This window comes from Penicillium griseofulvum (assembly GCF_001561935.1).
Source record: "Penicillium griseofulvum strain PG3 chromosome Unknown contig_80, whole genome shotgun sequence".
Classification (NCBI taxonomy): domain Eukaryota; kingdom Fungi; phylum Ascomycota; class Eurotiomycetes; order Eurotiales; family Aspergillaceae; genus Penicillium; species Penicillium griseofulvum.
The window spans coordinates 5964734-5976768 of NW_024467471.1; the positions used below are offsets into that span (position 1 = coordinate 5964734).

The following is a 12035-nucleotide window of genomic DNA, read 5'->3' on the forward strand; positions in this document are numbered from 1 at the left end:
TACATAATCCGATATAAATGCCCTGGAGACCAAGCAGGCCCTGAAATCTTCCAATGGGCAATCTGGACTCAAAACAATACATATTCTGGTGCTTGAGTGCGATTTTTTTGTGACAAGTGAATCATATTCTGAAGCTACTGCATTGATCCCCGGAATTTGACATGGTATTTTCTTAAACGCTGACTTTGCTATCATCTCTCTACTACAAACAATGGACGCGTCAACAGGGCCAGGAGGTAATTCCACAGTCCTGAAACCTTTTTTGTACTCGAATCTGACTGTCGTTAGCCACTTTGAATCTTTGCTTGTCTGAAGATGGGCTATATGCTGCCCACGTGAGTGGAAAGGGCCTAGTTGTTCACTCGAATGTATCTTCGGACAACAAGGAGGTACAGATCGCAAGGATCAAAGAGAGTCCACTCAAATCACTCAAATACTTTAATTTGAGAAGTTCACCTGGTACATCAGAAGATGAGATGGCCTCTCGGCGGCGGCTCCTCTCCGCAAATGACAGCCGAATATCCGTCTGGCAGCTCACTCCGCTCGAAATATTCGCCGAAATTGAAAGCATCGAGCCAGGGACAATAGCCGTCGATTTTGGAGCCGATGAGAATGAAGTTCTTGTATTTCATGCATGGAATACTAAACTCAGTGTTCACTCATTAGAGACCGGGCGCAGCTCAGTCATTAAAACGCCAAAGTTTGCCCACAATTTCGGGTATGGCTATCGCACAACGACTAGGCATCTTGCTATCCTATTGAAACCGGAGACTTCAGATCTACTGACTATCCATGAGCCCCGGTCATACGAGCTCGTCAACAAAGCCGTACTTCCAACCATTGATGCACAAGGACTGAAATGGAGCCCGGATGGAAAATGGATTGCCATATGGGACATAGCTAGTGCAGGCACAAAAGTGTTGGTATTCACAGCGGACGGTCAGCTTTTCAGGACATATTCCGGACCATCTGGGGTGGACGATTCCTTCGATCTCGGAGTGAAACAGATTGAATGGAGCCCTGCTCCTCCGCAGGGGATTTCTGAAATACTGGCCGTGGGAAAGGTCAACGGAAATATTGACTTGCTTCGAACTCGCACGGTAAGTTGTCCTCTAAATATGTGCGACACTATTTCCTAATCCTATTCCGCTAGTTCTCGTCTGCAACAACACTCTCCCATGTCTTCCAAACAGACCAACAATATCCCAATATTTGGCGCGAGCGATACACCAGCGCCGTAGGGGACGCTGAATATGCCGAGACATCCTGCTCCTCTGCATTAAGCATGAGTCCCGAGTCGGCAGGGCCACCGCGGGGCGTCTTGACAATGACCTTTAGCCCAGACGGTCGCCTCCTTGCAACTGTTGACACTGCACGGCAGAATGTTGTTTGGATTTGGTCACTAGAGGGTACCCCACGACTTGAATCAGCTCTAGTTCACGAACAACCCGTTCGACAGATTGTTTGGCATCCTTCAACACCACAACTATTGATTAACACTATCACGCATACTTTGCCTGTTATTCGATGGTGGTCCCCACAGAGTCATCCATTGATTGCTCGGGTTCCTGTTCAGAGGACCGAGAGCGGAAAATATGATGTGAGGTGGGTGGCAGGGTCGAGTACAGACTCGCCATTCTGGTTTAGCTCACCGGAACAACATGTTATTGGATATTTGTCTTCCTATGAAGGTGGCGTTGAGTTTGAGGTGTTGAACTCAGTCAGCAGCAAGACGGGCGAGGGTTTAGCTAGGACATAAGAGCCAATACAATACATTTTATCTCGCTGCCACGCTGAAATGCTTGTTCCCTGTGCACTTTGTCAGTTCTTGTAGTTTTGTGGATCCGGGTTGGTTTTCATAAAAGCATGCAGGGGTTGAATGTGGGTCAGATATATATCCCGAGGTCTTGATAGCATATGAAGGTCCCAAACATTTGATCTCAAATGGAATTAGCATATATCACCTTAACATCTGTACACATCATATAATAGCGCATTCTAGTTATATTCTACAACCCAGGTTTACGCCAAAGTGTCCCTCAGGAACATTGCTACTCTTGCTTCCAAAAATAAGTGCCCCAAAGAAGATGTAATCTGACTGCATAAGTTGACTTATTTTCTTGCCTCTTCGTGGACAAGAGACATAGACGAATATATATATGGAAGCTATTCACGGTAGCCATGCCATATTATTGTGAATTGCTCTTCCCATAATACTCCGTAGCGCGACAAAGTTGACGGCTTGCACTGAGTATATTGCCACTCCTTTGTGCCAATGCCGATCAATGCTTGATAGGGACGCCAAGGTATGCACCTTCGTAAAGGAGTAGTACAACTATAGCTCAAGAGCTTTGGTTTATATACGCAGCAAAACCTCCAACAACCAGAAACTAATTATCTTAGTTATATGAAAAACCATGCCGCAAAACAAAAAGAAACTCCGATAGGGGGAATCGAACCCCCGGCTGTCGTGTGAGAGACGACGATGTTAGCCACTACACCATATCGGACCTTTTGGGTGAAAGAACTAGTCCTATTTAGGTCTATCAATCATTTATCAATCATTAGCCGCCACTATGTGCGCCCTACGCGTCGTTCTATGCAATCCCTTACTCTTCCCTAAGTACATAGTATCTAACAACCCTATTTTCTTCTTCGATTTCCATTCTCCTACACCTCGTACTTGAGGCATTTTTTTCATTGGCCTTATTCACCGAGCTCCTCAGCACCGCTACCCCATGTTCCCTGTATGACTCGTCGGCTCCTCACATACACTGTCTTGCTAGCTCGGGCGGAAGGGACGCTAATAATGCATGCACGCCACACACTTTCTTGCCGGTGATACTAATACCATTTATTGGTAATAATCAATTTCTACCTTGGTAGTTTGCAGGTGGCAGCTTTTCCTATATTTACAGTGGGACCTCCGAAATATTGGGGGTCCCACTGTAATTAACTGCATTCCTTTGAAATATGTAATACCATACTGAAAAAGTATTTCAAAGCCAGAAGATCAAGTGTCTCCTCTCAACATTGAAGAGAGGAGCTCGAAGAAATTCTGCACCTTAAGTTTAGGTAACATTATGTTAGAAGTGATCAGGCAAGGCTTTAATAATAATGATTTTTACTCAGCAGGCGGCGAACTACCTAGGTACTTATGACAAGATCGTGGGTGCTAAGTGACTACACAGCAGCAGTTGTACTATGTATATTATGGCTTTTACTGAATTTTAATTTGTTAGATGTAGTTTGAAAAGCACAAACTAGTTTTTTTCAAACCCGAAAGCAATTCAATTAGGTTTCCCTAAACTGAGATTGATATGAAGTCATGTAGTTCTCCCACTATGCTGCGGACTTGGATGATTCCTTGTGTTGATATTCCAGGGCGACTCTCCTAGTCAGCCACTCGCCGGCAGTAATTTCATCCTCCCACTCCAGTGATGACCATCTTCCTTTAGCCTCACAACCCGGAAGAGGTTTTATAACCAGATCAAAGTCAGGCTGAATAAAGAAACCAATCGAATATCGCTCAACCAACACACCATCACCTACATCGCTGTGCTTTAGGTGATGAGGGGTAGTAACCCGATGCAAGGCGCTTTTCCATCTCCCATTAGACTGTCTCTCTAGCATATCGGCAATCTGGATGATGACCGTGCCGGGTCTAGGGAGCACAGGCCTAAAAATGCCGGCTTCTTCATCCTCAACCTCGAGTCCACCAGTCGTATCTTGGAACAGTAAAGTCAATTGCCCATAGTCTGTATGAGCATTGAGACGAGTAGATTGTCCACTTGTCAGAGATCGGGCGGGTACCGATAGATAATGGTTCCAACCGGTTGCACTGCGATTGAAGTGCGGATTTTGCTGTTTCCCAAGAAGATCTTTGTCCGGAATATCAAGGATTTCGCAGAGGTACCGGAGAAGTTGAAGCTCTTGCTCCACACATGCATCCCACCACCTCTTAGTGAATGCTTCAAAGCCAGGAAATATCTCTTCAGGCAGTATTCGATTCGGTATGAAGTTAGGGTTTGGGACCTTGCTCGGGTAGGGATCTCCTGTTTCAAAGTTTTCCCTCCTTTCCACTGGGCCAGTTTTATGTATGCGCTCGATATCCTCTTGATCCCAAACACCTTGACTTGAGACGGTTGTGCCAGCAGCCGCCCAGCCACGGTGGTCAGATGCGTCATGAGGGTGACGAACTAGTCCTTTTACGTCATCCGGTAGATCAAAAAAGCGTTTAGACTGTATAGGTCAGTAAATGAAGAGGATGGTGATGTATAAAGATGAAGATGGAGCACAGTACCCATGCGAATGCCTCTTCTACAAGATCCTGGCCGATGATATGGTTGGAAAGATGTATAAGTCCAGCCGATTGGAATGCATCGTCTAGCTGTTTAAGAGCAGCCTTACGCTCTTGCAGAGTGCCAACTGAGAGAGTTTGGAAGTCGATCACAGGAATTTCTGCAGGCTCCACGATTTCGATGCCGACCATTTTGACTTTCCACTGTGGTAGATAGAAAACGAGTTGACAGGTGTATCAAATTGCCATAGAATGAAGGCTGAACAACCAGCGAGCGAAATTATTTTAAATAAGAAAACATAAGTATTACATACGTGTATCGGGTCGTACGGCAATCTTTTGTATTCGCTCCTGATATAGCAACTTCTCTTCGAAGTGCTGCTTGATATGCACAGAAGAATAATATTATTGGATAGTCATATACTCTGTGCGTGCTATGGGAGTAACATGACCAATATGTGCTGGGTCAAAGTCATGACTAGGGAAGGTTACGTCAAAATACAGTAATATGTGCAAATATGCAGGTTATGTTCGAGCACTTTTTATGGATTCGTCACACAGCAGGCAGTTGCACTACAGATGCAACTACATAGCATGGAGCTGTTCTCGATAGATCAAATATATACCTTAGGACAAGCGCGAAATAAACCTATCTAAGTTGCTAAACCAACTATATTCAAGTCTCATCTACGGAGTAAATAGAATTGATTGTTCGCTCTATAATAACACCGAACCTTACTCTGCTTTCATCTACTCCGTAATAAAATATAGATAATAAAATATAGCTCTACATTCGTCTCTTCTTGATTTGCCAAATAGAAATTTCGAAAAAAATAATCAGATAATGGTCTTACATTGGAAAAGATAGCAATTGAAGACGGGAATATCACAGTAAGCGATAATATTGACACGCATATCTTGTATAAGGAATCAGTACGCTCGGGTGCTATGTATGACGAGTTGCTAGTTATTTTAGGCCTGGTTTTCGTAACATAGTGCCTACGGCAATAGAATCCCTGAGCCACGAAATTTATTTCTGATCTAATTTCTAAATCGAAAATCCCGCTTCTTGAAGCCATCGTTGCAAATTGAGAGCAGACTTGTCTCCGTAGAGCCGCCGCACCACATCGAGAGGTAGTATAGCCTCATGGTGGGAACCAGTGCGAACTGGGACATCGGGAAGAGGATCTAACCGACCTAGTCGCGCTCTGTCTTCGTTTCTATTGATCAAGAACCTCCTGCAAACGTATAACTCTACCAAGTAAGTCTCAGGCTTTTCGCTAGATTGTCGAATCTTGCTGAGTATCCTTTGAGCTCTGGAGTAAATGCGTCGTTCCGCAGAGTCATCAACGCTGATAATTAGGCGGCGAGGTTTTCGCTTTTTCAATGCCTTCTTGGACAAGTTAACTTTCTTAGTTTTGTCAGATGCCGGAGGTACTGGTGTTGGACTTTCGACGAGAGACGGCCTGATTGCCTCATATACGTAGAACAGATAACCTAGCTGGTCAAGGTTCGAGGGTCGTTCCTTGGCCGGGATCATCTCGTAGAATCGTTTCCAGCACCCGTCTTCTTCAGAGTCCAATGCGGCGAGAATTAAACCCAATGAAGGGATTTCTTCATGCTCAATTGCTGTTCGAATTAAAACAGCAGCTGGATTTGTCCTTGATGTTATGCTAATCCCATAGCTGGTGCTGTCGCGAATCCCTCGTTGCTCAAGCCCATCTCTGATGGCTTCCACGAAAGTTTGGCCGATCTGATCATGTCGTTGGTTAACAGCGTCCATCCATTGCAACACTTCGGTGTTCGAACATTGCTTTAACGCAAATTTTGTGGCTACTGCATGGAAGTAGTGCCAGCTAGGGATGTCAAGTTTTATTTCAAGTCGCTGTCCAGAACCCTGCTCCCAAGCCCTTAAGATGTTCATGGCAGCCACATCAGCGATGGCACTTGACGCACGAGCAATATAGTCCAGTTCATTGTATGTTGGGATTGAATTCTTGAGTAGATCAACATCGACACCACCAGTTTTCGGACTGCTTGCACTCATTTCCAAAAGCCTTGCATTGAAGAGACAAACTCCAGAAACGATGGATACTTGTTCGAAAGTTGGTGTTCCCTCCTTGGTGAAGAGGGTATCGCCGGATTCGAGGCCCTTCCAGGAAGTTTGTAGATATTGCAGAGATGTGAAATCTGCTTTCGGGAAGCGAAACTCAATTGACATGAATGAGTTCCAGATGTGACTGTGAATAGTTTGCGCATCAAATGTTTCATCGACAACTAAAGTTGTTTCCCCAAGCCGCATTACAGCTTTCCCCTCATCTTGGGCTGTGCTTTCTTTTTCTCTCATGACATGAGGGGCATTAAGTAGCTGTTTTAGCCTAATGACGCCTTGTCTGCCCTTAGACAGATATCTGAGGTCGTCCTCCTTTTCTTCGTGGTCTTTCAGGGCACGATTTGTGGAAAGCATATAAAATCTGGAGCCATTGCGAAGTCCATCGTTGCGGAGAGGAATTTCATCGAAGTGAATTGAAAACTTAGCACCTTCTCCTATCAGTAGGTTGGCGATATCGGTTGGTATAGACATATCTGTGGAGAAAAACGTAGGCTAGAATATGAGGTAACTGAAACTGGAATGGCCAAAATCCCGGCAGCTTCCCGGGTGTCTTTAATTGTCTTTATAGATTTGAGTGCATTCGGACATCACATATACCAATGTATGAGGTGAATAATACCGTACCAGTAATATTAAGGAATAATCTCTATTGCAGAATTGACTCAGGGGAGGTAGTCGAATGACGCAGGGTATCAAGTAAATTTGCAGATTACGTGCCGTGTTGCGAGCATTCCAAATTCAAAAATTGAATATGGCCAATAGCTCATCAATAAGCTCCCACAACCCTTAACTATTTCCATCTTCCCTGAATCTAAGCGGCTTAGTGGTAGTCCTTTTGCAGGGGATACTTGGAGAAATCATTGCCTTCAGCGCAAGCATCAAGTATACGGGGCAGAAATGCAGGTTCGGAAGTCAAATTCCACAACACCGAAACTTAATCGGCTGTATGAAAAGTTTGTGACTACTTTAATCATGATGTATCACAACAGAAACTAGGTAGGTCCGATTGAGATGCAGTATGCATGCAGAGAAAGCTGTCTCGGACTCAGCCAGCCACAAAAGCATATTACTGGTAGGTTTCCCGCTCAAGTGTCCATGTTTACGGTGAAGCTCAGCTGCCATCCATATTGACTGTCAGTGATCCCATACAACAGAAACCAGGTAGGACCGATTGAGATGCAGCATGCATGCAGAGAAAGCTGTCTTGGACTCAGTCAGCCACAACAGCAGATTGTCGGTATGCCTTCCGCTTAAGTGTCCATGTTTACGGCAAATCTCAGCTGCCATCTATATTGACTATCAGTGATCTCATCTTTCCAACCTCGTGGTTAACACCTTCAATAGGTTTCTAGCCGAAATTTACATATTCCGTAGGTAGTAAAGCAAAAGGAGCTCTTCACCTGTAATAAAGTCTATGGATAGGAATATATTTTTTTATTGCTTGTCTCAATTCCGCCCAAGTCCATTTCTTTTTCCTTCTCAATATCCACTCATTGAATACAGAGTGTTGTAAAGTCCAACTCGTATACATGATCGTGATACGCAATAGAACATGCGTCACTCTAGGGCTGGGGCAATTAATTACAAATCGAAATCAAACTCAATTGGCTAAACAGACGTGTCCTGTACAAAGAACTAAAAGATCGACATATTGGGTCATTCTAACTCTGCTGCTTGCCCCTGCAGCTTCCTGGCGTCGTGACCCCCTCTGTGGGGCATGCATTAAGTGCCGATCGGAACAAGGCAAGGTGGTTCAGCCCATCTGTAAAGAGGGTGGGAATCGGATAGAATTATAGTTACCATCTAAGTTAACAATCTATGGGTGCCTTGTGAGCTTAATTCCAAGACAAAAGATATTGTATAATACCCATATCCTTGGGTGTTTTTATATTTGAGGACTTGTACTCCGTAGATAGTAAGGGATTCATGAATGAGCATAGCAAGGAAGACATCAAAGGTTGGAAATATAAGATTTCAACTAAATGTAGGACTACACTACTTGAAAGGATCACAATCTATTTCACCTTCTTTAGCGTGGTAACAGGTTGACTAAATCTCATTCGATTGTTTATTGTTGGCAATGTGTTTCCTCTAACCAAGTTATCACTCCATGAAAGCTGACTCCAAATATCGAGTCATCTAAACCTACCTGGGGGAGAAAGCCATGTGGAGGACAAAAAAGAAAGATTCCGACAAAACCGAAAAAGAACATCTTCATCTCGCATCTAAGCAACAGGAACAGCCGGAGGCACTTGTTGTCCATCTCCATATTCAAGTGCAACTCTCTTCTCAATCCAAGCGCCGGCAGTCATGTTGGGCTCCCACTCCAAGGTGCGCCATTTTCCAATTGCCTCGCATCCTGGAATTGGCTCAATCATCACATCGTGTTGAGGAGTTCCATAAAATGACATGGAGAAACGCTCAACAACGGTGTCTTCGTTTGTTGTCTCATCCCCATATTTAAGATGGATAGGAGCAGAGACGTGGTGCAACGCGCTCTTCCACTTGCCGTTTGACTGCTTCTCCAGCATGTCACCAATATGCACAATCATGGTACCGGGCTTAGGAAGCACAGGTCGGAAAATTCCCGCCTTATAATCATGGACCTCAAGACCTCCGACCATATCTTGGAATAGCAGGGTCAACTGTGTGAAGTCGGTATGTGTGTTCAATCGGTTGCTCTCGCCTGACTTCAATGTTGATAATGGCTGAGAAAGATAATACAGCCAGCTCATATGGTTTCGGCTGCGGCTGGGGTCCTGCTGCTTGCCAAGGTAGTCCAGGTCGGTGTATTCCAGGATCTCGCAGAGAGCTCGTAGAACCTGGAGCTGCTGCTTGAAACAAGCGTCCCACCACCTTTCAAGGAAAGCCCTGAATCCGGGGAAAACGTCCTCAGGGAGCAGACGATTCACGATAGACTCGCCTGGGCCACCCTTAGAGTGAGGATTACCCATTTCGAGAATTTCCTTCTGCTCAACAGGTGCAGTTTTACGCAGATTCGAAATTTCATCCTTGTCCCAGACATCCTGGGTGACAATGCCAGTTCCGACAGCTGCCCAGCCACGGTGATCAGCTGCAACGGTGTTGTGCTTGCAAAGCTCTTTAACCTCATTCGGTAAATGGAAGAAGCGCTGGGACTATAGGTTATTAGAAAATGTTGATGATAGACTTAGGACTTGACCATACCCAAGAAAAGGCTTCATCAACCAGCTTCTGTCCAATGCTGTGGTTGGACAGGTAGATGAAGCCGTATGTTTGGAAAGCTTCATCAAGCTGGTTCAAGGCATCTTTACGCTCCTGAGAATTTTCAGAAGTAAGAGCCCTGAAATCAATAACAGGGATGTTGGCAGGCTCGACGTATTCCTTGGTCATCTTGGAGGAGTCTCTTGAGGGACAAACTGAATGGAAGGTATTGTGAACAATGGCCCAGTCCTGACTTTCGGATTAAAGCTTCCTTATATACATGAGATGTCAAATGCAAATGCAAATGCAAATGCAATTAGCCCAAAATATCAATCTTGCGATCGGCGGTCTGTGTAGCCCTCCACAACAATTGCAGGTCAACAACGTGCCCTTGATGGATGGACACCTACTATGCAATACAGGGCCCGAACCAATGTTCCATTGATGCATGACATGTGATCAATAAAGTCCGTGCTGACGCGGGACGCCAAAAAATGACCTGTGCTATGCAGATTACTTCATGAAGTTTATCTGCAAGGCCGTCCCAAGCTGGAGAAATAGCGCATTAACTCAACATTCAGTTCCGAGCCCTGAAGTGTCATCTGCAAGTGGCATACATGTAGACCCCTCGCGACACTGTAGATGACGAGCTGAAATCCTACAAAAGCAGAATTTAGTCCCATCTCCACTGTATTTTTTCATCATAAGCCGTGAATGGCTAGGCATGCAGGGTATATCCTTGTAATATATCGCTGTACGGTATTTCATCTACGATCTCACTAGCTGAACGAGATACAGAAATAATGATGAGTACACCAAAGATCGTGACTACTGCAGGTGCGGAGTAATTGGAAACCTAGATCAATTTGCATGCACAATACGAGCCGTCTTCGACTAGTCAATAATGCTGTGTGATAGCAATGCATGCTATGCGCCCTATTCTCACCGCTGAATGCATTTGAGTTTTGCTAGGTATCCTGCTGGCTCACTCTGTATGCTCAGACGAGTGTACATCACTTTCCTCCAGAAGCTTCCAGTACAGAACGATTGTCAGGTATCCCTCTCTTGCCGGTCAATGCACAGAGAGACTCGAGACTTCAACCAGATTTGACTTCGCACTTTAGGGGTCAGCATTCACAATTGCATCGCAATCTACCTGAAATACCCATTTTGAACATTGACCCAGAAACCAGCTGGTCTGCATGATCTTCGATATGCGCATCTCAATCATTCAGCCTGTATCGACACCAGTCGACCTGTCAAGCGAGGAACTAGAAGGACTGTGCAAAAACGGTATCACTTGTTCAGTCGTCAATTTGAACACTGGCCCAATCTCCGTCGAATCTCGAGCCGACAAAGCATTCGCAATCCCCGGCCTGATTGCGGCAGCCCAGCGAGAAGAACAAAAAGGAGCCGATGCCATAGTCATCGATTGTTTCGGTGACCCCGGCTTAGATACTCTGCGAGAAGTTGTCGATATCCCAGTCTTAGGTGTGGCGCAGATTTCAATGAACATATGTGCCAGTCTAGCGGATACATTTGGGGTCGTCACCATCTTGAAAGGGTCCATTCCCATCATCAAAGACTCGGTTAAAGCATACGGTCACGAGGGCAGATTTGTCGGTTGTCATGCCATCGATATGCGATCGCTTGAAATCAAGGGCAAAGTCAATGAAATGACGAATAGGTTAGCGGAGCATGCCCTCGCTCTCGTGAGAGATATGGGTGCACATTCTATTATCCTGGGATGCACTGGCTTTATAGGTTGTGCTGAGGAAATCAAAAAGCGGCTTGAACTTTCGGGATTCGATATTCCGGTTATTGATCCCATGCCTGTGACTGTCTTTTCTGCCATACCTCTTGTCCAGTTAAGCTTAAAGCAAAGCAGAGAAAGCTATCCAAGGAGTACGATTAAGGAAACAAAAGGTTATACAGAGTTTGAGTGAGGATCATCAAAAGTCGAATACGAAAATTTCACTCTGAGATTCTGAAAAGATCGCATGGTTTCTATTGGATAGTACTAGCTAACGCGTTATAACTAGTTCCAAGGTTAGTTAACGTATTCGGTAAGCCAGCTGCGCAGCCCAAAACACATAGTAAAAGCGATAAATTACAATATGATATTGTAACAACGGTTATGTATATGAACTTTTCCTTATAGCCTAATATATTTTATATGACATCTAGCTATTATCTAGACTTTATAGGAATTTAATAGGTGTTTGATAGAGATATGATCGATAAATATATATTTCTTGAATGTAGGGATGTATTTTTTGAAACCATGACAATGCATGTTTTTGATTTAGGCGAAACTGCTATATAACACTAAAAATGCTTATCGGTTGCTATCGGCAAGAAATTTAATATGATAAAAACGTTGGTTGTTGAAATATAAATGATAAGTGCATCACTTTTACTATGTGTTTTGGGCTGCGC

At 44.5% G+C, this 12035-nt stretch overlaps 5 protein-coding genes across 5 annotated transcripts; 2 read left to right on the plus strand and 3 right to left on the minus strand.

Annotated features, from left to right (window-relative positions):
- Positions 1–211: 211 nt before the first annotated feature.
- Positions 212–1759, plus strand: PGRI_031320 (WD40 repeat domain-containing protein; the record flags this gene model as incomplete). The annotated part of the gene is made up of 3 exons (XM_040790845.1): positions 212–236; positions 289–1100; positions 1154–1759. 3 exons carry the CDS (start codon positions 212–214, stop codon positions 1757–1759), a joined length of 1443 nt encoding a protein of 480 aa, XP_040647798.1.
- A 1583-nt stretch (positions 1760–3342) lies between these two features.
- Positions 3343–4492, minus strand: PGRI_031330 (Oxoglutarate/iron-dependent dioxygenase; the record flags this gene model as incomplete). Its single annotated transcript, XM_040790846.1, has 2 exons — positions 3343–4242; positions 4304–4492. 2 exons carry the CDS (start codon positions 4490–4492, stop codon positions 3343–3345), a joined length of 1089 nt encoding a protein of 362 aa, XP_040647799.1.
- Positions 4493–5348: 856 nt separating this feature from the next.
- On the minus strand, positions 5349–6884 carry PGRI_031340 (uncharacterized protein; the record flags this gene model as incomplete). The annotated part of the gene is made up of 1 exon (XM_040790847.1): positions 5349–6884. One exon carries the CDS (start codon positions 6882–6884, stop codon positions 5349–5351), a length of 1536 nt encoding a protein of 511 aa, XP_040647800.1.
- Positions 6885–8638: 1754 nt separating this feature from the next.
- On the minus strand, positions 8639–9785 carry PGRI_031350 (Oxoglutarate/iron-dependent dioxygenase; the record flags this gene model as incomplete). The annotated part of the gene is made up of 2 exons (XM_040790848.1): positions 8639–9550; positions 9600–9785. 2 exons carry the CDS (start codon positions 9783–9785, stop codon positions 8639–8641), a joined length of 1098 nt encoding a protein of 365 aa, XP_040647801.1.
- Positions 9786–10798: 1013 nt separating this feature from the next.
- Positions 10799–11542, plus strand: PGRI_031360 (aspartate/glutamate racemase family protein; the record flags this gene model as incomplete). Its single annotated transcript, XM_040790849.1, has 1 exon — positions 10799–11542. The coding sequence occupies one exon, from the start codon at positions 10799–10801 to the stop codon at positions 11540–11542; it is 744 nt and encodes a 247-aa protein (XP_040647802.1).
- Positions 11543–12035: the final 493 nt, after the last annotated feature.